The sequence below is a fragment of the Camelus dromedarius genome, chromosome 15 (assembly GCF_036321535.1).
Source record: "Camelus dromedarius isolate mCamDro1 chromosome 15, mCamDro1.pat, whole genome shotgun sequence".
In the NCBI taxonomy this organism is placed as follows: Eukaryota; Metazoa; Chordata; class Mammalia; order Artiodactyla; family Camelidae; genus Camelus; species Camelus dromedarius.
In genome coordinates this window covers 50,853,425-50,879,538 of record NC_087450.1, presented here as the reverse complement: position 1 = coordinate 50,879,538, position 26,114 = coordinate 50,853,425, and the positions used below count along the sequence as shown (strand labels likewise).

The window sequence follows — 26,114 nt, the reverse complement described above, 5'->3', positions numbered from 1 at the left end:
CATAGGCCCAGTCGCACCAAAAGTCATCATCAGCCCTCCAGCCTCAGAGCTCCTGCAGCTTGAAGGTCTTTCGACTCAGTGATGTTAAATAAGGGAAAACTGATGCGCCTTCCCCGCCGCAACACCCCCGGGGGTGGCCGCACGGAGCTGCAGGGCGGGCGGCAGGCGGCGCACACCTACCCCTCGGGGACGCCCCCTACCCCTCGCCCCGCGATCGCCCCCGCGCGGCCAGCCCCAACTTCGGCGCCTGGAGGGGGCGCTGCTGCTAACGCGCCTGCAGGCTCAGGTCACCGCGTTCGCAGTACCCCTGCCTCTTTCTCCTCCCCATCCGCCCGCTTCTCTGCCCAAGGCTGTCCTTGCTGTTCGGGTCCTTCTCCCCGTGGCTCTGGCCTGGGGGCGCCCAAACTATATCCTCTTGCTGCCCCCGGGTCTATGAAGGACGATAGAGGAGTCCTCGAGGGGCTCCCAGAGGGGCAGCAGGGACGGGCCCGCCCTTTCTAACTGACCCTCCCCCAGGTCTTCCCAAGGTTGGGGAGAGCAGCTGCCTCCCCAAGATTTTCTGGATGAGGCTGCCCTGAGCTTTCTGAACAAAGCCTTTTGCCTAGAACTTGCTGATGAGAGGGGAAGGGCTCTTGCAGGTTCTGATGGCCTCAACCTCCTGTCCCCCACCAGCCACGCTGACCAACCAGGTAAGTTAGCTGGCCTGGCTGGGGGCAGTGGAGACAGTGAATTGAGAGGCCTCTCAGCACAGCCTGCCAGGCAGCGGGGCAATGCCTGCCCTTCCATCTGTGTCTCCTGCCCGCCCCCCATGAGGAAGCCCTGGGTCTGCTCCCCTGGGATCAACCTTGAGCATTCCCGCAAGTGATCCTGGTGCCAGGGACGCTGAGGGCGACCTGCTCCTCCAGGCTGGAAGGTGTCCTTACTTCCACTTCAGACCCTTCTGGGGGTGCTGCCTTCCCCTGGATGCCCAGCTGGCCTCCGGCTGTAATTCTGTACAGTCTGAAGATGTTTCAATAAACACTGTGCTGGGAACCTCTGTACTGTGCTGTAACAGGGTCAACCAGGTGAGGTGGATTCTGTGAGGACCCACTCAGCTGCCCTGAGAAACAAGAGCTGACATCTCAATCACAAACAATAGCCAAGGCAAACACCGCGTACCAGTGGGAAGGACCACCAGGCCCTGCCCTTGTGGCTGAGATGCTTGGGGAATCCCTTCCCTCCTGGACTTTGCTCTGCCTCAACTTGGCACAGACTCTTGTCCCAGCTGAGAGTCGGCTTGTGTTGTGAGAGCAGAGACTGCACATGGTTCCATCTTCACCCTGCCAGGGTTGACCTGCAAAGCCTTAATGCATAGAGCAGCTTTGCAGAGTGAACAGAAAAGCCAAGTCCCACTTACTATGGCTGCAGCTTACACGGCTAAGGAAACAAGACCAGAGCTAGAACAATTTGCCTCACTCCTGGTTCATCCTCCTGCACCGCTTCTGCTGGACGATTGGTGGGAGGCCAGACTTTGCGCAGGTGAGGCTTGGGGTGGACTGAGGCTGTTCCAGGTGGGAGCCATCAGGTAGGGACCCTGGGGGGCATAACGAAGCTGTTGTCCTAGCTACAGTGCAAGTTGGTGGGCGACCAGCTTGGAGCCCCTGCACAACCTGCATGCGGGGTTTGGGGTTTTGAGGATACAGGGAGCTGACCTGAGCTCTTGAACAGAACAGGTGAGATGAGACATCAGAGCTCTAAATCCTGAGCCTCCTCTATGCTTCTGCCTGCTCTGTTCTGTCCGACTGCTCATCCCCACACACCTCCACCTGTCTGTCTACTGACGAGGTTGGACCTCAGTCCCACCAAGTCATGCAGGACTTGGCCAGGCCTCTCTGATAAGCTCTTTCCAAGTCTTCCCTGGGACTTGAGAACTTTCTTGCTCTTCTTATTGGCTGATAAGTGGTTTCCCCTCAGTGTGAACATCGAGGTGTCCCAGCTCATGAGCCCAGTGGAGAGACCATGGACAGCTACTCCACATTCTGTTCCTCTTTCATTCATTCCTCACCCCGTGAATGTGAGCCAAACTCAGTATTTACATGGAACAGTCTCTTAGTATTTAAGCCTAATCAGCCACGAACTATATCCCTTTCTGTAAGCAAGATTTGATGAGGTTAGAGGGAAGAAAATCAAGTATTTTCCAGGATCACCAGGAACACAGGCCTGGAGGTTGGTACGCTGTACATAGTTGCTACCGCCAGGTGGTACCCTGCTGTTCCGTGGGGCACAAAGGTGGTTTCAAAGCCCCTGCCCCAGCCAGGACCTCAGCCCTTCAGATGCCTCAGGAGAATCTTGTTCCCAACAAGAAAGGCATTTCCTATGAGGGATCCGTCACCTTGGGCAGATTCCCTGCTCCGGAAGACATAATGGATGTGGGTATTGGCTGGGCCAAGTCCTGGGAATGTGTGTAAACCACATAGCCCCTGCAGTGGAGGTGACACCTGACTGGGGGCGAGGAGGCCCCAGGAGATGCAGAGCCAGGGGAACCTCTCTGAGCCTCGCTCCCCCTTGTGTGTACCTACAACAGGTGCCAGGTATCCTTGAAAAGCAAGCTGCCCATGGTATCTGAAAGCCAGGCCCCTGGGCAGTGGATGTGGGAGCGCTGGCTGGGGGCCCTCCTAGAGGTAGGACCCAGCATTACCCAGTAATCCTTGACCAGCCTGGTTTAATCTGCCCACCTCTTTCCTATACAGTATATAGATGGCTGACTTCAGAAGACAGGTTCAAAACCCAGCTGTGAACCACATCACAGCCTTCCCCCTCCCCTGTGGTCCATTGAGATCCTGGAGACAGGAGTGGCACTACCTTACCTTGCCCACCTGGGAGGCCCCCTGCCTTTTTCAGTTTCCCCCCACTTGGGAGCCTCCCACTTAGGCTCCCAGCACGAGCTCCCCCACACAGGCCTCTTCTGCCGGGCTTCTCCTCCGCTCCATCCAGGGTGGTGAGGCCTGCTGAGCTGTTCTCAGCCATGCCAGTGACTGGCTTGTTTTCTAGTTGGGAGCTCTACATGGGACACCAGTTCCTGAGCCCTGGGCCAGGACCCCTTGGTGGAATCCTCCACACAGGTAAGCCGCCCCGTCTGCTACTGGCCGCAAAACTCTTTTCCCCAGGGGTGCTCTATGAGGTGGGTCCTGAGAGTGGTCAAGTTGGGGGCTGAGAAGGGTGAGGAGGAGTTGGGCAGGCGCTGCTCAGGGGCCACCAGTCACAAAGGAGTGTGTTGCCATATCGGACCCAAGAAGTGGCCACAATCTGAAGGCTGCTTCTCAGCAGCAGGACACAGGCTTGAGCCATCTCTCTCCTGGTGCTCTCATGGAGAGAAGGTCCCGGGTCTCCAAGGCGAGCCAGCAGCAGAGTTCATGAGGAATGGCCTGCATTTTGGTGCCTGGCCTGCTAACCCTTAGACCTGGGAACAAATGGCTTCCAGATCCCGGGCCCGCAGGCAAGCAGGAAACTCTTAGCAGTCCGGGCCCATCAGGCGTCAGTTGCTACATTTGCCTTTTGTGGTGAGGACTGCCAGGCCTGAGCTTCTGGTGAGGAAGCTGAACCCAGCTTGGAGAGTAGACAGGGACGGGATCTTTCCCTCCAGAGAATACGAGCCCCCTTTGAGGTGACTCTGAAGAAGATGGACACATTAGAGACTCTAGAAACCTTCTCACACATGGAGGGTGTGACTTCATTAGTGGGTGGACAGGCTTCTGTCTGCACCCACGGGGTCTCCTGCTGGGTGCTTCCAGGGGGTTCCTTGGCCTCCAACAGCCTTGTGTCCTGTTCAACCCTTGTGTCCTGCTCTCTGCACTGCCTCATTCCACCCTCCAGCCCTGCCTTAGGCCTCCTGCTGGCTCTACTCTAAAGCCATTGCATCTGCTTCTGACCCAAGTATCAAAGGCCTTGAGCATCTGTGGACACTCGGTGGAATCCCTTTCCAGACTTGCCAGTTTCTCTATTCCTCTGTGGAAGACAAATGAGATGGTCATGGCTCCAGCTCACCCCATATCACCTCCATATCTTCTTCATGGAAGTGATCCCGTCTCTTCCTGTGTGACTCCTCAGGCTTCAGAGCCCATTTCAATTACTACCTCCCCCACAAGCCTTTCTGCTTCCTCCTTCCCTCTCCCCCAACCCTCCTTCCTTTAAACTCTTGTAATCAGAGTCGTAACCACATTCGAGCTTGGACTGGTAATTTGTCCTTTATTACGTATCCTTATTTTCCCCTCTAAATGGATTTCCTTGAAGGCAGGGCCCACGATCTTTGCCGCTGGTGGTATTCAGGCTTGGCATTCAGCTCCTAAAATGTATGTGAAAATGAGTAAATTCTGATTTTGTCCACTCTTGTCCGAGGTTAAAGCTTTGCTGCAACCACTCAGGTGAAGAAACACCACCCACAGTGGGCAGGCCTGGGGACGGGCCAAGCAAGAAAGCTGTTCTGCCACCAGGAGATGGCTCGGAGGTGTCACAGGCCCAGGTTAGAGGGTGGTGAGTAGTTGGGGGACTGAGGGAGAACTTTCCTTGAGTAGCACCCTCACTCAGCTGGGCCTAGGGGGGCTTCCAGGAAGAGCCCCGAGATGCAGACAAGGGGACCGAAAGGTAAGGGTATTCTGGGGGGTTTCTGGGGGAAGGAGGGCAGAGAAGAAAACCCCCCATGAGAACATCAGCTGCTTCCCTCCCCGAAATGAGCCCCTCACTGAGCTCTGCAGTGGGGAAATGGCCGCTGAGTCAGCCGTCGGGGGCGGTGTTCTTCAGGTGGGAGCTGATAAGCGCTGCAGGCGCCACAGCAGAATTCCTCCCGGACAAGCGCTGGATGGCAGTGTCACCAGAATTTGATGGCAGCCCACAGTGGAACATCACTGCAGATGGCAAGGACCTCAGCTAGACACTAAGAGGGCAGAACCAGAACCCCAATCCAACCAGAGGTACTGGCCCAAGATTCTATAAGGACACCTCATGTGCCAGAGCAAGACCCCTAAAGTCAGGGACCCAGTCTCCCAGGGGACCGTCATGTCACCTGAGCTACCAGCCTTCTGTGCCGTTTCTCAGTTGGGATCTTCCCCTGACTTCCCAGCAGTTCCCTCCACCGCCGTGCAGGCTTCCTTGTGGGTAACAGTGGGCCAGGATGGGTGAAGGCAGATGCTGGTGACGCGAGGTTTTTCCGGAGTGCCTCACACCTTGCTTGTCTCCACATCCCTCTGGCAGCTGCAGAAAAGAAACTAACCTGTTGGAGGGAGACTTTTACCCTATTTCCCAGAGCGAAGGAGTCCTGTAGCCGCCACTGGTCAAGAGGCTGGTGGGGAAACATGTGGCCTCTGCCCCCGAAGAGGTGACCTCTCAGTGAACCAGAAAGGGCCAAACAGGGATCTAGGCTCCCGGTTACAGGGATGGTTGATGGACAATGAGCAAAGCCCCTGGGAGTCCCAGGCCCTGAGGACCTCATCAGTTTCTTTGAAGAGACTGGGCTCACACATACTGCTTGGTGACTTGGCATCGGCGTCCAGAGGGCAAGTCCCACCAGTGGTAACTAGTAACTCAGATTAAGTGTGGTCGGAGGCAGCCTGGCATCAGCTGGACCTCTGCCTGATCCTCTGCTTAGCCAGCTATTAGCTGTGTGACCTGCACCAGTCATTTCCCATTTCCTACTTTCTCCTGCAGAATGAGGACCTGAACCTCCTTCAGGTCATTGAAGACTTTCAAAGTGGTAGTAAAGTATCTAATTCATAGACTTCCTATTAGGGAGTCTCCACTGTCCTCCACTTCTGTTCTCATGTGTCTACACTGCCTGACCCCTGTGCACCTACACTAGGACCCTAGAAGGCCCTGTCCAGGCCAGTGCCCTTTGGAGGAGAGAAGACGAGATGAGATGCCTCCTACTGTGCTGTCTAGTGATGACACTGAGAAGTGCTGCCCATGAACATCTTCAACTTTCCCCTCCATTGCTCCAAAGGAGCCTAACCTTCTGAGAGCTGCCTGAAGCCCTGACCAACCCGTGAACTCACCTTTCTGCAGAGCTCTCTGAACAGCACTGTGCATCCCACGGCAACCTCTCAGCTGGGCCCGTTTTGTTCTCTCAGCCCAAGGAACTCTCCCTTGAAGAGGGCTTGCATGCAGATCTGGGTGAGTTCTAAGGACTCTGGCCAAAACCCCCTGGCTCTCACCCACCAAGCTTGTCTAGTGTCTGGCTATGCTAATTGCCAAGCATTTTATGAGACATTTAACAAGTCTGGTTATCCTTGTAGAAGAAGGAGGTCCTGGAAGAAAGTCCACATGAGCCGAGAGAGCTTAGTCTTCCTGCCTCAGTGACAGCTCAGCCCCACATGCGCCTTGAACTCGGGCCAGGAAAGTCTGCTTTAACCATATGGCCTGGGTTCAGTGCCTCTGGGGACTATGTGCCTGTTAGCCAGAAAGTCAAGATCTGAGAGGGAACTTCAGAACTCATGTCACCTGCTAACCCTAAGAGCCTGCCTTCTTCCTCAGAGGGCAGCACCCAAAGGTCCTGGCCATAGTCCTGGCCAGCTGCTTTCTTGTCACAACGGTGGCCATTGTGCTGGCATTACCCAGGATGACCTGTAAGTCATTCTATGGATCCATAGCTGATCCACATGTAATAAACAGCTTTAACTAAGCACACATCAGCCCCAGTGTCCTGTCAGTAGGGTTCCCGTTCAGGGATCTTCAGGTATCAGCCCCTTCCTTCAACAAGGGAGAATGCTCAGCGCTCTACTTCGGAGGCCCTCCAAGCTTGTTGCCTTAGAATTTGTTTTACAACATGAGATGAATGACCTCAGCCCTATTGTCTGGTTTCCTGTCAGCAAAGAAGAAATGTTAGGGACAAGAGCAGTTGTCACTAAAGTCCAAAGTCCTTTAGGGGAGGAGAAAGCTGCTAGAAACGACGTTCTCCGGAAGCACTTTTCAACAGCTCCGGTTGTTTTGTCGCCACTTTCTCACGTGTCTGCCTAACCTGTTAGGAGCAATCGCGGCCTCCGTGGCAGAACCCGCGAAGCCCAGCTGCCCACTTCCCCACGTAATGTTTTCCAGTGATGACGACTTGACCATCTTCACCCCCAGGGACCAACATGAACTCAGCTGTGGGAGTTCACAGAGCGCAGTCTGACCTTGGAGAAAATCTTTGGCGCAACTCTGTCTTCCTCCACGTGTGATCTAACGGCCTTAGATGCAGGCCTCTGGTCGTGGGCCCGGCCTGGCCAGTCCCGCAACAGTCTCTGAGGAGGGCGGTAAGAATGTCTCCTTGGGGCCCAACTACAGAGCTTGTCTCCTTTCCAGATTGTGCTGTAATGGACAGGGCTCTCAACTCAGCCTGTTCTCTCCTTCCTGGCCCACGTAATGGTCTCAGAAGAGCAATGTTTCTCACTATAAAAATGGGTGGTCCCTCCTGTTAACCTAGCTGAACATCATGGGTTGGTTAGCCGTAAGGGCTGAGGAGGGCCGAGTGGAGTGTCGCTCTTGGCCTTGGTGGTAAAGAGCCCTGGCCGCAGAGTCCCTGCGGGGGCCGGACCCCAGCTGGACCACAAAGGCTTCAAGTTGCTGGCTTCTCCCCACTGAGGCCCCCAGTTCATTATCAGGCTTTTAGAAACACCAAGAGCACCAAAGAAAAGGAAGAACAGAGTTTAAGTGCAAGGATTGGCTGACATCAAGGAGACCCTTAAAGGGCCCTAAGCCTCCAGGTTTTGCATGAAAGCACTGACTAAAACTTGAACTGCTTTGAAAAGCAAAAGGCCCTAAGTAGTGGGTATAAACTGACGGGCCTAAGTGTTCAGAGAAGGGATGACAGCCCTGAGGAGCGTGAGAAAGGCTTCAGGAAGGAAGCAGCAATCCAGAGCCTTCTTGATGGGAAGGGGCTCTAAGCTTGAAGAGCAGTGGGGGTAACGTGCCCGTGGTGCCCACGGTGGCTATGAGACAGGGCTATTCCAGTCGGACTATTGGGAGGGAGAGGAAAAGCTTATCCCCCCCACTGCTGGTGCCCCTTCCGTGTGGGCAGTGACACCCAACGGCTCTCCTCCCTCACCCATCCCTCCCTCTCTCCCTCCCTGACCTCAGGTAGAGTGACTCCCCAGATTAGTGGATGAGGAACCAAGCTCCTCCCTTTCCTTCCTCTCCTGGGAGGAGCCTAAGTTCCCGAGTCTCTGTTTCTCTTCTTTCCTCCTGGCCATAAGTATTCTGGGGGGAGAGGGGGCAGCAGCAGCAACCCCTATCCTCCCCGTCACGTGGCAGTGCAGCGGGGAATAGATAAACTGCTCTCATTCTAAGTCATCACTGTTGGAAAAGTGTTCCGCTCTCTGTAAGTGACATCCTCCAACCCAGTTCTTCTCCCAAAGAAGCCCAGCATTCCCTCCAAACGGGCCTGCCTGCACTGCCAGTTGGTCCAAACCCCAGTGCTGTTTGCTGGGCCCCTCAAGACTCCAGCAAGTCTGAGCTGGGGAGAGCCAGCAGGGAGAGGCAGCTCCCACACTCTCCCCCTCCCCAAGCCTGCGCCTCAGGCTCATTCTTGCATCCTATGAACTTGTATCCCTAAAATAAAGTCCCTTTTGACTGAAGTTGATTCTGAATGAGTTTTTGATCCTCACACCTACATTTGTCCCAAGGTGAAAACAGCAGGGATTGGCTTCCCCAATGGCTGAGCCATTTGTCTTCCTGTTGTTTGTCCACCTCTGTCTGAGCTGATGTACAGCCAGGCAGACAGCGCCTCCTGTTGGCCAGTGCTCCACAGTACAACGCAGCAGGACAGGAGCTGGTGGAGCAGCAGCAGGCTGGGGCTGTGGACCCTCCAGTCCAGAAGCAGGAGCCAGCCTGCTGCCCTGGTGCCAGGGGCCCATCAGCTGAGCAAGACCGGCCTGACTCAGGCCCTGTGGGGCCAGAGTGGCTCCTGTCAAGATGCCTGTGGTCTAGGGAGCAAAAAGAGGGAGAGCCAGGTTTACCCCAGACTGAGGGGGTTCCTGGGATGCTAGACTTCTGGTCTCAAAGCCAAGAAAGTCCTGGGCAAACCAGGGCAAGCTGGTCACCCTATAGGGAGCTCAGGTGTGAGGGCAAGGAAAGACCTGGACTCTCTAGGAGCTTTGACTCCAGCCTAATTTAAGTCAGGACTCATCCCTTTTGGTGAAATAGAAATAAATGCCAATTTTGATGGGCTATCATGAGGCTTGAAGAGATATCATGAGAATTCAGGGAAAACAGCAGGCATTTGCCTAAGGAGAAGGTTCTCTAACCAGTCCCTAGTCCCTGCCCCTCCTCCCAGCAGGTTGCTTCAGATTTGTGGGAATTAAGCTGCTTCTTCCCATACTTGCAAGTCAAATTATAACAGCACCAAAGGGGGTGGAAACACTGTTGCATCTACCAGCCCCTTCTCTCCTCTCCCAGAGTTCTTTGTGCCAGTGCCTTCCCTGCAGCCCCTCAGCTACAGCCACACAACTTACCTGCGCCTTGGGGCATCCTCTCTGCCTCTAGGGTGTGACTTGGGTGCCTTTATACATAATGCTTCTCTGTTCTCTGCTCTCTGGTTTCCAGGCCTTCGCACAGTTCATCCCAGGACTGGGCCTGTGGGGCTCCCGTTCTGGAAAACAGTCCTGGGCAAAGAATTGGATCTTGAAGCAGGTCTGGGTTTGGGGTCAGGATTCATGCAAATAAGTATAAACTGAGGTGCGTCACTAACCGGAGGTCACTCTTATTCTTAAACGGAAGGTTCGGAAGGGCTGATCCAGTCCTAGTTCTCTGATTTACCAGCTGCATGACATTTACTCCAGAACCTTCTCCCGTTTGTCTACAATAAATGAATAGGCAGAGCACAAAGGAATTTTTAGGGCAGTGAAAATATTCTGTATCATATTATAATGGTGGATACATGTCACCACACATTTGTCCAAACCCACTGGAGGTACACAACCAAGAGTGAACCCTAAGATAAACTCTGGACTTTGGATGATTATGATATATCATCCTTGGTTAAAAAAAAAAAAGGACCATTCTGGGCAGCGATACTGATAACGGGGAGGCTATGCATGTGTGAGGGTCGACAGTATACAGATAATCTCTGTAACTCCTCAGTTTTGTTTTTTGTTGAAAGCCTAATAAATAAATAAAAATAGAAGAGTAGATGATTTCTTCCAGCTCAAGTGTCATATGACTCTGATTAAAATTATATGCCCATTAAGCAATTCAAAAGGAATTATGTCTAGAAATTTGAAAGCTAGCAGCCAGCCTGAGGAGGAAGAGCACTTAAGGCAACATTCTAGGACATTCTGCTCCCCAGCCCAAGACTGCTGGCCGCGGAGTTAGTGGATGGTGAAGGAACACAGCAGTGTTTCATGAGAGCTCATGAGGAGGAGGCTATATGCTAGTCATGTCTGAGAATCCCTCTCGCTGGTAAGCCAGAGAGCTAGGCACTGCCACTTGCCCGGATGAAGGACTTGTTGATCCAGGAAAAGGAACAATGAGCCAGCACTGCTTTCTTTGCTCAATGGCAATAATGGCTTTTTCCACAGAGGAAAAGCCACGCAAAACGGTTGGAGACCGAGTTCTGTATCAGGTAAGGCCCTGACGCGATATTAACCCATTATGAAAACTACATGGTACCTACCCATGTGGTCTCTGATTTGAGAGAAGAAGCATAACACCTTCCCCTCTACCCCAAGAAACCTTAAACCCCTGAGAGACTCAGAGAACAAAGGGAAATCTCCCAGGACCCTCCCTTTCATCCTCTCCCTTCTCTCCAGCCCCCACGTGCTTGAACACTGGACAGTTACTCTGGACATCAGTCATCCCCCCATGCAGAGACCTCAGCCGCACAGACACACACAAACACTGTTCCTGGTCTCAGCGTCCCCAACTTGAAGGGAAAGACAAACAGCCAGGAAATGAAAGAGCATCATTAGATGATGGACGGAGTGACGTAGACAAGTGGTTCTCAAATCTGAGTGTGCTTCAGAGTCTCCGGGAGAAGGCAGGGTCCCCCACCCCACCCCCAGGGACTCAGTTCAGTAGGTCTGGTGTGGGGCTCACAGGTTGCATTCTGACAAGTTCCTAGGTGATGCTGGTGCTGGTGCTCTAGAAACCACACTCCAAGAACCAGCAATACGGACCCATGCTTCATACGGACCCGTGCTTCCCACACCTTTGTGTGCAGATGAAGCACGAGGGGAGCTCATGAAAATGTAAATTCTGATTCAGTAGGTCTGGCTTAGAACTTAGGGTCTGCACATCTAATGAGCTCCCAGGTGATGCCAGTGCTACTGGCCAGTGGACCATATTCAGTGGCAAAGGTGCTCTGTCTAGATCATAATGGAAAATGGAGAACAAGATGAGTTTGGGCTGATCTTGGCAGGGAAGGGTTAATGGTAGTTGTTGAGACTTGATGAATGGTAGGGTTTAAATCAACGAAGGAAAGAGCGTATTCTGGGAGAGAACACTGGGGAGAGAACAGGAGAGCAGAGGCAGGGAGGTGGGAGTGAGAATAACAGGGAAGAGCAGTGGCCCCTGGCCATTGTCACGCGCTGGCACCAGTGAGATGGAGGCTTGGGGTTCCATATGCAGGCGCCCCATTCCAGTCACCCTTCACCCCACCCTCCGATCCAAGAGGCTGCTCCTATTCCATTAAGTCTACGGGCAGCTGCTGTTCATAATGGAAATGATTATCGTTCTGCTGGACCCACCGACAGCTCCCAATCCTGCTGGCTCAGCCAACTTGGATGGCGTCTCACCTGGCTTGTTGTTTGGCAGCCTGAAGGGCCTCCCACTTTTCTTTTCCATTCTCAAGCCAGAGGAGCCTCTGTCCTCCAAGAGCCGAGTATCTCAAAGGCACATGGGGAGGCAATGAACTTCTCAGCAGGAGGCCAGGGCATGTTTTGCAGGGAGCTTAGTCACTGCCCTTCTCCTAGTTCAGTCAGGGTCGTGAACAAAGAAGGAAAGTAGAGCCCTCTCTTTCCTCCCCTCCTCTGGAAATCTTTTGTCTATAGGCTTGTCCTCACAAAATGTTCACCCCTTTTCCCACAGAGCTGCATTTTGTGGGTGCCAGAACACGAAGGCGTCTGTGTAAAAGGCTTGTCATTCGGAAACTGAACTAACATTTCCTGGGTACCTAGTTTCCCGGGGCTGCCATAAAAGTACCACAAACCGGTGGCTTCTAAGAAAAGAAGCTAATCTCTCACAGCTCCGGACACTAGAAGTCTGAAATCAAGATGTCAGCAGGGCTCTGCTCCTGCCAGGGGCTCCTTCCTTGCCTCTTTCAGTTCCAGGAGCCCCAGGCTAATGGCAGCATCACTCCATCTCTGCCTCCATCGTCACATGGCTTCCTCCTCTGCATCTGTATCCAAATTCTCTTCTTATAAGGACACCAGTCATATTGGCTTAAGGGCCCACCCCACTCCAGCATAACCTCGCCTGAGCTAATTATGTCTTTATAACCCCAAATAGGGTCACGTTCTAAGCTACTGGTGCTTAAGACTTCAGCATATCTTTGGCGGGGAGGTACACAATTCAACACATGACCCCATGACAGGCACCTGTTACAAAGTCATATTAAAACATGAAGTCCTTGTGGAATCTGAGCTTGTCTTTTAGACAGCTTTCTTCCTCTAAATTAAACTAGAACTGTGACCTATTGTCAATAAAATGAAAACAACTATAATTCAGGCCCTTCCTCAAAATCAGCAGAGAAACAAGGGGACAAACAATTGTCCGCCTCACAACTAACAGCCAGGACTGAATCTGCAAGATCCACACAGCAAGTTAATTAGCAGATTATGGTAACTAATTCATGTACCCATTGGACAGAGTCGAGGCCCTTCTGTCTGCCAGACACTGTTCTAGATGCTAACGATACAGGAGGAAACAAGAGAGGCAGAAACCTCCGCCGTGGGACAGCTTACCTCCCCGGGAGGAGAAGAAAGGCAGACAAAATTAAAATGTGATATGGATGGAGAGAGGAAATCAGGGAGAGGAGGAGTCAGATTTGGATTTGCATTTTAAACGAGATGGTCAGAGAAGAGCCACAAGGAGGTAACAGACCAGCAAAGGCCTGAAGGACAGGAGGGCTCAGCCTTGGGGTGACAGAGGAAGCAGCAGGTACAAAGATCCTCAACGGGAGCTTTTGTGAGAACTCTGCTTCTCACGGACTGATGTCCCACTGCCACTGTGTGCTTTCAAACCCTCCCGGCACAAGTGTGTGTTTAACTCAAGAACCACCAGGATGGGAAGAGAGCCTTTGAGGAACTGAGTAGTTGTGGTCAAGGAGGAAGGAGTTTGGGACTAAAGTCACTAGGTTAAAACCAAAACTGGTTAATGTCCTCCAGGGCAATAAAACCAGAACCTTTGGGGTTATCGTTTCTACCACAATCATCTGCATCTTCCCTGGAGAAAAATCTGCAAGTTAACGTGAAATTCAAGAAATCTTCAATTTCACAGAGTCTGGGCCCTAAAGACAAATATCATATGATATCACTTACATGTGGAATCTAAAAAAAAAAAAAATGATACAGATTTTATTTACAAACCAAAAAAAGGACTCATGAACATAAAAAACAAACTATAGTTACCAAAAGGGAAAAGGTGGGGGAGGGATAAATTAGCAGTTTGGGATTAAAAGATACACATTACTATATACAAAATACATAAACAACAGAGAACTACCATATAGCACAGGGAACTATATTCAATTTCTTGTAATAACATATAATGGAAAAAAATCTGGAAAATACATATATGTATGTGTATATATATAACTGAAATGCTTTGCTGTACACCTGAAACTAACATTGTAAATCAACTACATTTCAGTAAGAAATAAATTTTTTTTTAAATAAAGAAAAAAATGCTAACCCTTCCTTCCCCCCGCAAAGAGAGTAATTAGGAAATCAAAGAAAGATGCAGTCCTGAAGAACTGAAAGTCGTGGGTGGGTCTGTCAGGCTGTGCTCAGCACAAGATTTAAAGGATATGCAATCCACCTTTTGCCTTCTTTATAAATGTTGGACACTTTTTCTTAACATAAGATACAAATTTACATATTGGCAGCCGTGGCTTTCAATTTTCCAAATGGAGTTTGCTCTCAGTATTAATCTGCTTTTCACCATCTTTTGTGTCTGTTTTCAATCAGGCAGGAAGATTACCAACAAGCAATTCCAGAATTATAATAAATGTTCCATTATAAAAACTAAAAATATTTTTATATTGTTTTGGTACTTACTTTGATGAGCACTAAAACATTTTATGAGCAATTTAAATTTTGTATCAGGACACACAAAAAAAAATCTATTTTTCTGTTTTGAGTTGATGCCAGCAACAAAAAAATCAATTGACACTAATTGCAGTTGTGAACGTTTATACGTATTTTGGATGTAACTTTGGGCATGTTACTGAATTTCTTAGCCTGTTTCCTCCTCTGAAAAATAAGACCTTCATGACGTCATTGCTGCACGTTTGCTGACACACAGAGCTGGGATGACCTGCTGGGCTCTGATCCGTGCTGTTAAATGCATATTCATAGGTCATAACTGCTGCTTTTAGGGGCTTCCTTGTAGGTTTCTTCTTTTTATCATGTTTTTTGCTATGTGGATGTGTCCTTCTATCTTCTTGTGATTTTAACAAGTAAAATTACAGTTTTTAATCTTATCAATTGCTTTGTTTTTCAAAAAAAGGGGGTTTTAATTATATTTTTCATCTTTCTTTCCTAAAGAATGAAATGGTGTTTTTGAAGTCCCTTTAACATTAGAGGTGAAATTCTACAAGCCTCAGTCTCTCTCAGTCTCCCTTCTCTCTCACCAAACACCATGTTTAACTGGAATCCCTCTTCCATCACTTAGTGTCACATTTTTGAGGAATGTAAGAAACACCACAACGTGCATTTCTTTAGCAGCTGTTAAAATTACACACTTAGCTCATGTCCCAGCAGTTTCATTAACCAGGCTCTTGGAACATTATTTACCATATGTTTGTCAATAATTAGTTTTTTTAAGATAACAATCTGTTTACTCAAACACATTTAATAAGCGTGCTGTACGTGAAAGTTCCACTTCACAGCTGCGGGCAGACACGTACCTCCTGTTTACTCCACACAAGTTTCTAGTCAGAGAAGATCACATTGGCCAAATTGGAATCATGCTACTTACTTGGATGGAACCAAAGAGGCGGCAGTTCTCAGGACTCTTCCATCTGTGCTGTGCGTGTGCTGTTAGGTGTTCTGAAACACGCTCACATTTCGCCTTAAATTTGCCAGGGTGTGTTTTTCTGTTATAACTTCATTAAGTGCAGTGTGCGTGCAAAAAGAGCAGGAGACCCACAAAGCTTAAAAAACTGGTTTTAAGACTAGTACAGAAACTCTGAATATACTTTAAAACCATTGAATTGTACACTTTGTATACCAATGAAGCTGTTTTCTTATGGCACAGAAAGAAAAAAAAAGAGAGAAAGGAAGCATTAATGTCGTTACAGTATATGTAACTGTTGTAATTTCAAGTTATTACTTATTATAAACTTGTTCTTATCACCCAATCGATATATTTTTCTATCTGTGAAAAGTATTTGGGTCTCGGCTAAAATGGGCTTCAAAATGGTAGAATTTTTTTTTTCATTTCCATGGCTTTTCACTTAGCTGAGGCATTCAAGAACAAATTAAAGTTGTTAAGCAAGATTTAATTATGTGAAACTTAGAGTTAAATGTTGAAGGGGGACTAGACTCGGCAGAGATGAAGATACTGAGATGAGTAGCAGTGTAAATGCTGAACTGATTTGGGCCGGGTGGCAAGGTTAAGCTATATCATCCCCATCGAGAAAGACTAAAACTGGAAAAACGGCAGAAGGCTGAGACCATGTATATACAGCGTTGGGAGGGTCGAGAGGCCAGTGAGAGATGGAAAAGCCAGGAAAAACCTAGAAAAGGGCAAACAGATAAGGACTAAAAGCTGACCTGGAAATTTCATTTGCCATCTACCGTAGTTCGCGATCATAAAGAAGGTCCACATGCTGACTCAGTTCCAGATTTCAGAAAAAAACCAAATAGCTCCATGCTTCAGAGCTCAAAGTCATTTTCTAAGCTCAAAAGTAATTTATATCCATTTATTCTCTCTTACCTTACTTTATAAAAGACAAACTTTGTAACAAACCACAATTTTTTGCCTTGTTTGCACAGAGAAAAACTGGAAAGCAATATAGTTTGGGCACTCTTCTAGCAGAAGAGTTCTACAAATACTGAAATGTGGGAAATATGAACACTAGCAAACAGCAAGTAATGTCTTTTTTAAAAGGCATGTAGCAAAGGTATTATTAACCAACCAGAAGTTTAGAATCTGAATGTGTAATGGCTAAAGTTTTGAAGAAAAATGAGGACAACATATTATACTTTATTTATTTCCAGTAACTTGAGAAGCACCTGGGCTCCAAATCAGTAAGTGCTGGTTCTTGCCCTTCAGTGTCTTTGTTTTTCTAATGAAGAAATATTGAATAATAAAATCCCATAAATCAACATTTTTAACAAGGTTTTTTTTTTTCATATTACATCTTATCCCAATCAAGTGTAAAGAAAAGAGAATATGAGCCAAGAGGAAATAAAGTTATTGAAGCATTTTTTAAGGATTTGATTTTCTGGGTAGATTGGCTTAAGCTCTCCCAAAGTCTACAGACTTTGCTTTAATTTTTTTTTTTTAAGTTTTCTTAAGAAGGATTTTTCTACATTTTAATGCAGCTTTATAAATTCTTTTAAAGACATTTCCAACACATAGAAAGATAAGTCATCTGGAAAATGTGAATCATTCCAGAAATACAGAGACTTTTAGTTTCCTTTCAAACTTGACTTCCTTTTAATATTCATTCACCTGCAGCCCAAATTCTCCATGCATTTTGCCAGATATTAGTTATGAACTACAAACGAGGCAATTACTTCCTCTGCTTTATGAGGTCACTTAAACTCGAGACAAAAACAAAAACATGGTGAATGCATCTGGGACCACAGTGGTTACTCTGAGCTCTCCTCTGGAGACACTGGGCAAACACGCTCTTTTCTCCTGATGAGGGCAATTTCCACCCCAGAACAGTTTTTCCACCGCAATTATACACCAGTTTGGGAGATCCCAAGATGCAGGATCTGTATCTTATCAAGCCAAACATCAACAATAAAAACACATACATACAAAAAAATTCTAGATGAGACACAGCCGGCTCTGGCTTGTTTTCCCTTCAAATTCTTCCCAGTTCTTGAAAGCTTCATCACAGCCTTATCATTCGTTGGCAGCACCCAAATAAAACAGATTTTTTTAAGCCTTATATTTACTAAGTGCTTTTTGTCAGTTCCTAACCTCACTAAGCAGCCCCATCCCACTTGCAAAATGTTATAGAGCGTTTGAACGGTGCTTGGCTTACAGTGAGTAATCAGTTAATGCTGAGGATAGCAGTCGTTATTGTCAGTATCCAGAGACAGAAAACTATGTTCCACATTTAAACCTTAACCTACCCTATCAGTGGTTACTAGAGAAAAGCAACTGGAAGTTGAATTATTTCTAACTGCTCTCAAGTAAGACATATATTTATTTTTAAGACCAAATGTTACATCTCTCTAGCTTAGCTATACAAAATAGGTTTGCTCTCAAAGTGGATGCCATGGGGAGAAAATGGGCAGGGGACTACTGCAGATTAAAAGAACTCCAAGAGACTTAATAAAATGCCTAGGGATGGTATAGCTCAAGTGGTAGAGTGCATACTGAGCATGCACAGGGTTCTGGGTTCAATCCCCAGTACTACCTCTAAAAATAAATAACTAGGTAAACCTAATTACCTCTCCCACTCCAAACAAATAAAAACAAAATGCCATGTAACTTGACTGTCTCCATATCCAGAAATAAAAGTCTACACATTTTGGAAACAATTGGGGAATTTGAATATGGGAGGGGTATGGGTGATATTACAGAATTATTAATTTTACTAGATATTATAATGGTGTGGCTATAAAGAAGGCTGTCTCTATCCTTAGAAAATGCAGGCTGAAATATTTAGGTGTAAAGTATTGTGATATCTGCAACTTACTTCCAAACAGTTCAGCAAAAAGTTATATATTCAAATTTAGAGAAAAAGCAAATATGATACAATGTTAACAACTGATGAATCTAAGTGTGTTTTTAAGTGTTTACTGTATTATACTTCCAATTTTCTGTAGAGGTAAAAATATTTAAATAAAAAGTTGGGAATAAAAAATAGCAAAAAAATAGTTTTACTGAAGAGAACACCACACATTTCTTTAAATATTTTACCGTAATAATATACAATTATACATTGTTATTACTCGTTTACACTTTATAAAAAGCATACCTGCTCAACAGTTACTCAACTTGAAAGTAACTACCTTACGTACATTATTTAACTTTCAGTGCTGATGCAGGAATGTCTTTATCTTAAATATAAATCAAAATAGCTTAACACCAATGTGAAATTACAGACAATGAGATGCCAGGTGTAGGGATCAGGAATTATTCCAATTAAGTTAAAATTTTTTCAATATTTTTCAATAATTTCTTCTTTGCTTTTCTTCTTTGTCTAGAATAGTCTGTTTTAAGCTCAAAACAGCATCTTGAAATCCAGGATTTAAGTCTAATACTTTCTTGAAATCTTCCAAAGCATCATCAAAGTATCCTGTACCAGAACCCAAAAAATGGAAAAGAGAAAAAAACCTGAGTATTTCTATATATTATTCACAGCAAAGTTTGGGTACACATACTTCTGCTTTTACATTCACAGGCCTTCAACCACTCTTACTAAAGGAATTTTTTCTTCTTAATAAAGATATAAGAATGTGTGGATCAAAGTAATTTCGCATACTCTTACAGAATTAAAATTAGTTATAGGTTTACATCCTGGGATTTAACAGGTAAATACCTTAAGTCATCACAAAATTTCAACAAAATTGTATCACCTATTTGATATAATTACAGTAAAATTAAGAAACAGGAAAGCAATATTCTTTTTAACACTTTAAATGAGAAACAGCCCCAACTGTCCCTTTAATCCGAGGATCTAAAAATCCCTTGGCTTTATATTGCCTCCTGTGCCTTCGAAGATTTTAACTCAGAAAAGTTTCACAGGGGATCATCGGCATTACCCTCATGTTGCAGCTGGGAATACACAGACACAAAGCAATGGGGTCATTCTCACTCCAGCGCCAATTCCCACCCCAGTGCTCCACTGTGGTCTGTAACATCTATCCAATGCCTAAAAACATTCAGGTACGCTTCCTTTGTTCCAGGCTCTAAACCTGAATTTCATATAACTTTCACACTCAGTGATTACTACTTTAGTTTTACAACATTTGAGAGTTCTCAATTCACAGAATATAGTCAAGGACAAAAGGGGGAAAATGTTTCTTACCCAGCCTATACAAGATCAACCCTCTGTTGTAATAGGGAACTTCAAAACTGGGTTGGACATCTATGGCAGATGTGTAGTCATCCATGGCTTCATAAAAATCAACCCTCAAGTACTTGATTTGCCCCCTGTTGTTATATGCAGTAGCCAAATCCTCAGGGCGGCATTTGCTTTAAACAAAAAGTTCACATTAAAAACGTGTTACCACATTCCTCGTTTCCACTTTCATTCTCTTTGGGGTCTTGTCAAACTTCATAGCCTATAACATGCAGATCTACACTAAAAAACCAAGCGGAAGAAACAAGGTGCAAAGAAATAAAGCAGTGGAATCAATTTTTGTTTAATTCCGCAACCTGCTTTTGCAGGGTTACAGCACCACAACGTTTATCTGAAAAGCACACTCATTTTATCATGTGTTCAAAGCCCTCGTTCATTGTCAACTTGTTTTGCTGAATGCAATATTAAAATGATCGTTTATTTTCTAAGCACATGCCAGTGGGGCAAAGAAGACAAATCAGAATTAAACAGAGCAAGGAGGGAAAGCCAGCCCACAGTTCAAGTCTGTCTCAAGATGAATCGTCAATTTTATTCTCAAATTTTTAAGTGAAAACAATGAGATTTGAAGTCATTTCCACCAGTGAAGAAACGGAGGTTAACTGTAGGTGAAAACGCAACACGCCAATCCCCAGGGAGTGCCCTCCCTCCAGCCTTAACAAGTATCCTCCCCAAGGCCAGACTGGCTTCCTGCTGTAGAGTATTAAGGCTCCGGTCCACTCTGGGGGTCCTGTGTGTAGAATCGGCTCTCCATCTGAGGGCTGCAGAGCTTTGGGTGAGCAACTTTCCTGGGAGGAGTCAGACACTCAGGCAGCTCTGACCAGCCACCAGCTCAACAGGACACGGACACACACACACACACACACACACACACACACTCCCACACACACCAGCCAACCCCTGCTGGACAAATCATCTGCACAAAGAACATCAATGGTCTCTGCTCCATGTCAGAGATGGTTCTGTTTTCTTTTCTTTTTTTTCCAAAGGGATTCTCAAATTTGAACCAGAGAAGATGCAGGCTAAGCTTCTCTGTCATTCTTTGTTATGCTCCAGAGCATGAAGTCTAGTTCTTAGAAAATATTTGTGACAGCCATCAGTGTTATTAAATGTTACTCCTCTTAACATCTTGATCCTTGGGCTCTCAGACAGAGACTTGTTACTATTGCTGCCAGAAGGGGAACTCACAGCCTAGGGGGTCTCCTTCAAACCTAATTTTCCAAACAATGGAGAGGAACCACTGCAACTTCAGAGAATTTCTCTTTCTGTGCACTAGGACTGGGAGAGGGGGTACATGGACACTTCTGGTTGCCACTAGCACCACCGTTAAAACCTAAAAATCAAGAGGAAACACTCCGTCATCTATCTCTGCTATGATATTAGCTGAACTGCTGCCCAGTAAAGTGTCTTTAAGAAAAATGCAGGGGGGTGGAGGGTGGGAAGGGATAGACTGGGATTTCAAAATTGTAGAATAGATAAACAAGATTACACTGTAAAGCACAGGGAAATATACACAAAATGTTATGATAACTCACAGAGTAAAAAATGTGACAATGAGTGTGTATATGTCCATGAATGACTGAAAAATTGTGCTGAACACTGGAATTTGACACAACATTGTAAAATGATTATAAATCAATAAAAAATGTTAAAAATAAATAAATAAAATAAAATAAAGTATCTAACAAAGAAAAATGCAGCCTCGGGACCTAATAAGGTTTTAGCCATTAAATTTCTAAGCTTCAAAACTTTGTTATAAGTATCTTATTATCAGAGGATCATCGAATGTTTGATTGAGAATTAGATCTCATTATAACAAATTCTAAAAGCCTACTCTCCTTATGGAAATTGTTTCGTAGTTTAAAGATGTGGGCTAAGAGTTAAAGCGTAATTTTTTAATTCTGAAATTTTTGCAACGGTATATTTATTTTCATGGAATGTAACCAAGTTAACTGATCCAAGCATAGATTTTTTTTTTGCACTTGCTAATTTTAGCAAAGAAGAAAATATTTGGAAATTAGGTTTATGGCTAAGACTGCAATTTTGGATATTAAAAGAAAATGTTATAGACCATTCAGAGCAGCAGGCATGCAAAGATTCCAGACACTGTTTCAAAATAATTCAATGATCCATTATTTTAAAAATAAACTTAAACTCTAAAAGATATATGTAAGGAATAAAGTTGAAATAACAGAATTCAGTTTAAATCCATGAGCTCCTAGAAGAATTTCAGAACTGTAAGAAAATTAGAAGGTTCATACAGCCATGCTGAGCAACCTTCTACTAAACCACAGCAGATTTTCTTTCCTACGCTGTTAAGGAGCAGGAATTATATTTGGCAAGCAACAAATTTGTGATTTTACGCTGAGATGTACAAAGGAACAAGACTAGATGGGATCACCCTTCCCCCCTCCCAAAAAAAAAGGAAAAAAAAAGACTAGATGGCATCAATAGATCTGTTGGTGATAAACACTTTTTGAAACTTGCTAGTTAAGTCTAAAAATTACAACAAACTAGCAAATTTAACAAAAAAGAGGCAGACTCAACAAAAATAAAAAACAAACTAGTGGTTACCAGTAGGGAGAGGGAAGGAGGGAGGGAGAGTACAGAGGTAGAGGGTAAAGAAGTACAAAGTATTAGGTATAAAATAAGCTACAAGGATATACTGTACAACATGGGGAAGATAGTCAATATTTTATAGTAACTATAAATGGAGTATAACCTTTAAAAATTGTGACTCACTATATTGTACACCTGTAACATATAATAATGTACATGCAACTATACATCAATAAAAAATTTTACAAATTTTTAAAAACCTACTAGATAAATCTATTCTCAGAGCTTGAAACAAGGATAGAAAACTGCATTTTCTATGTTTCCTAACGTTTGGAGGGTTGGTGGTATCACCTTATTGCTTGTTCCAAAACTTCTATTAACTATTATTCTTGTATATTGCTGAAATGAGAAAGCTATTTAGTTTTTCTGATTTAATTACAACTGAGTTTAACAAACAGGAGAAGAATCTCAAGTTTCATACAAATAAAACAAGCTGGCATCCTGCCAAGAAAAAGCAAGTCCTTGACAGGAGAGGAGGCAGGTAAACAACTCAAAACTGTTACCAAAAAACAGCTGGTCATTCAACTGTTTTCTGTTCTTTATCTTCTCATCCTGGACCACTCAACACCACCAAGAACAAAGTCAAAACTTCGAGTACAACAAATGGTACACATTCGGGCATAAGTCCAAGATGCTTTGGGAGAGCAGGTATTAGCAGGTGAGGTTGCTAACGCCAGGAAAAGACATTACACACTCTCTGATGGAAGTACACACTACCACCTTTAATAGTATTTTCACCTTAATTCTGGATCTGAATTGGATCAAACCTCAAGGTTTAACTACCAAAGCACAAGCAATGTAGAAGATATTAAAAATCAGGGGGATGAATTCAACAAATCAAAATATGGGAAACTCTCAGGACACATGACTCGGTTGCCTCACCAAATAAACTGCAAGGGGGAAAAAAAATGGAGGGCCTTACATATATTGAGCTTTGATGTGCATCCCGACGTGAACCAACTGCTAAAAACAAACCAAACAAAACCACCATTATTGCTCAATAAGAAAATTCCAAAACTGAATATTTGACATTAGGAATTATGTGATAATGATATTGTGGTTAGGTCTTTTTAAGAATCCTTAGTATCTAAAAATGGATTCTGAAACATCCATGGGATAAATACTACGATGCCCTGGATGAACTGATGATGCTTAAGCCCAGGGATGGTTACCTGGAGGTTCAATCTATTATTTCCATATATTTAAGGTTCTTTTCACAAGTGAAAAAGAAAACACCTGCTGTGACGCTGTAGCTGTGGCTATGGTAGCACTCGCCGGCCCTCACCAGGTCCTGGCTACCTCTCCTTTTAAAATGACAAAGAAAAGTCCTATCGGCTCTAAGGCTCTGGATCACAGTAACGTGGAAGAGGGACACTCGAAGTAAAAGGCAGCGGGGGCCGCGGGGTCCTGACACCGCAGGACCGCCCCTTCGCTGCCTTTCTGGAAAGTCAAATATCTGGCCGCTACGTCCTTGCCGCCGGCGAGGTCATGCGGCCGAGAAACCGGACTGAACAAGCCCTGCCTCCCACCTTGCCCAGACCCCGCTGTCCCCAGTTCTCGCGATAGTTACCTCCCGGGCGCCTCTCCCACGGAGGCTGCACAGGCGCACTGGTGAATGTAAGCGGAGTACAGCTCCTCGGCCTCCGCGTATTCTCCCTTCTCGAAGTGAGCCTGGGCAATGGCTAGGGTTGCGTGGCTTTCTTGTCCTTGCTGCCCCTCCATAGCGTTCGGAGGCCTTGCTTTCCGTGTAGAAATGGGGTTGATCTCTGAGCGATTAGAGGCGGGACCACAAAGCCACTTCCGCACTCCGGAATTTAACTTGACGGCAAAACCTCGGCGCTAGCAAAGGGGGAAGTTTGTGTTTTCTGAGGACCCGTCGACTCGCGAGATCAGCGATAGTGCCGGCGGAGAACTCGGGCGCTCCCGGAAAGCTTGGGCAGACAGATCCTTGTGAAATGGAGTTCTCGTTACTGCTGGTCTCGCCTGGCTCGTTTCCAGAAAAGCAGTAGATCGATACTTCCACACTGGTTACCAGGTCCGCGGGCAGATGTTGCAAGGAGCTTGCCCTTTGTTACACGAATGGCGGGGGTGCGGCGGCTGACTCCCGGAAGCGGAAAGGCCTTGGTTTGCTTTAAGAATGACTAAATGCCCCCCGGATTTATCGTAGCGCTTTTCCGATTCCTGCGTCCACTCCCTAGAGGCTGGCTTCAGTAGGCTATAGGTTACACTGAGACACTTTGTGTCTAAATCTCGTGAGCTTAGTTGTCCTGTGGTCCTGAGTCTTATTTCAAACTACCATTAACTCCAAGATTCTAGACTGCAAACTTCTCAACCTTTTCGAACCTCTAGAATAGTGTAAGGATCAACTGAAAAGTATTTTGTGTTGATAGTCTGTGGGTGACAATGTTAGTTTACTTCCCTGGCCCTTTATACCAAAGGGAAACCCATGCAGTAATTTATTAAGTACAATATGTTTAATTCAAGTAAAAATTATGTAAAATGAACACTCCAGAGAGATTAAAAAACAATTCCATTTAAAATAGCATCAAAAAGAATAAAATACTTAGGAAATAACTTAACCAAGGAGGTGAAAGGCTTGTATAATGAAAACTACAAAACACTGATGAAAGAAATTAAAGCCACAGACATCCCATGTTATGCTAAAGCAATCAACAAATTCAGTGAAATCCCTATCAAAATCTCAATGATGTTTTTACAGAAATATAAAAATTCTCCCTAAAAAAAAAAATAAAATAAAAATAAAAAACTTCCTAAAAGTCGTAGGAATTACAAGGGATCCCAAATAGCCAAAGTAATCTTGAAAAAGAACAAAGTTGGAGGACTCACACTTCCTGATTCAAAACTTACTAAAGCTACAGAAATCAAAACAGTGTGGTATTGGCATAAGGGCAGTATTTTCGATAAATGGTGCTGGGAAAACTATATCTACATGCAAAAGAATGAAGTTGGGGCTAAATACCATATTTTAAAAATTAGCTCAAAATTAATTAAAGACCTAAATGTAAGAGTTAAAAATAAAATATTCTTAGAAGAAAACATAAATCAAAAGCTTCATGACATTGGATTTGGTGGTGATTTCCTGGATATGACACCAAAGGGACAGGCAACATAAGAAAAAAATAGACAACTTTATGAAAATTAAAACTTTTGTGCATCAGAAGACTATCAACAGAGTAAATAACCCACAGAATGAAAGAATATACCTGCAAATCATATATCTGATAAGGGGAGGGCCCTGCCCTGCAACTGAAGTGCTGGGGCTGCCTCTCCCCAACTCTCTGGCCCATTTTCCACACAGTCCACCTGCACTTGGTGCTTTGCCTGCGGGGTGGCATCATCAAGTCTTCCCTCAGCCAGCTCACCTAGAAATACAGCTACAAGATGATCTACCTAAAGTGTCATGCTTGCCCACAGCCCCACGCTGTATCTGCCTCAAGAAGTATGGCCACAACAACCTGTGCCCCACAAACAAAATCAAGTAAGACTCCACAGGCTCCTCCTTCCCCTGCAGGTCAGCCTCCTGCCTGAGCTTCATGGCTGTAACGTTTCCCTGTTGTTGACTGGGACAGGAAAAGTAATTAATTTAAAAAACTTTAAATTATGTGTACACACACACACACACGTAATACATATATATTTCCAGAATATACAGAGAACTTCTAGAAGTCAGATTTTCCAGAACAAGTGTACTACTTTACATTTCCACCAGCAATGTACGAGGGTCTCAATTGCTCCATATCTTTATCATTTATTTGTCAGTTTCAATTCTAGCTTTTATAGTGGGTGTGTAGATGTATCTCATTTTTGTCTAAATTCCTCTCAATTTTACTAACTAGAAATTTAAACCATGCCAAATAAGAAATGAGTAGTTTAGTAAAACAGTAACTCTCAGCCTCTTAATGTCTACTTTTTCTTTTCATTTTAGAGAAATCTCTTAAAAACAAAGAGCTCTTATTACGAAGAAAACTTGCAGAATGACAATTTCTTCAGTTTCACTTCAGTTTTCTCCTAAATTCAAAATACAAATTGTCTTATATTTCTAAAA

General features: G+C 45.4%; 1 protein-coding gene across 5 annotated transcripts; it reads right to left on the bottom strand.

The window, feature by feature from the left end:
- Positions 1 to 4,204: 4,204 nt before the first annotated feature.
- On the bottom strand, positions 4,205 to 24,160 carry TTC32 (tetratricopeptide repeat domain 32). 5 transcript variants are annotated; one of them, XR_010384261.1, is made up of 5 exons: positions 23,619 to 23,759; positions 9,692 to 9,799; positions 9,456 to 9,605; positions 5,039 to 5,226; positions 4,205 to 4,880 (listed from the first exon to the last, which is right to left on the bottom strand). XR_010384261.1 is itself a non-coding variant. In XM_064494716.1 (3 exons), exons 1-3 carry the CDS (start codon positions 23,768 to 23,770, stop codon positions 18,519 to 18,521), a joined length of 447 nt encoding a protein of 148 aa, XP_064350786.1. In that variant the 5' UTR covers positions 23,771 to 24,160; the 3' UTR covers positions 16,360 to 18,518. The 5 variants fall into 5 exon arrangements, 1 of the variants encoding a protein (XP_064350786.1); XR_010384262.1 differs by having other exon boundaries at positions 4,205 to 4,321; XR_010384259.1 differs by having other exon boundaries at positions 4,205 to 5,226.
- Between the last annotated feature and the right edge of the window lie 1,954 nt (positions 24,161 to 26,114).

Bases quoted from the DNA above. Each gene is read 5' to 3' on its own strand.
- TTC32 (XM_064494716.1), bottom strand. From the start codon at position 23,770: ATGGAGGGGCAGCAAGGACAAGAAAGCCACGCAACCCTAGCCATTGCC. The intron at 19,546-23,618 runs GTAACTATCGCG...TTTTGTTTAAAG, and splicing joins GTGGGAGAGGCGCCCGGGAG to CAAATGCCGCCCTGAGGATT. The intron at 18,647-19,378 runs GTAAGAAACATT...GTTCTGGTACAG, and splicing joins GTTGATCTTGTATAGGCTGG to GATACTTTGATGATGCTTTG.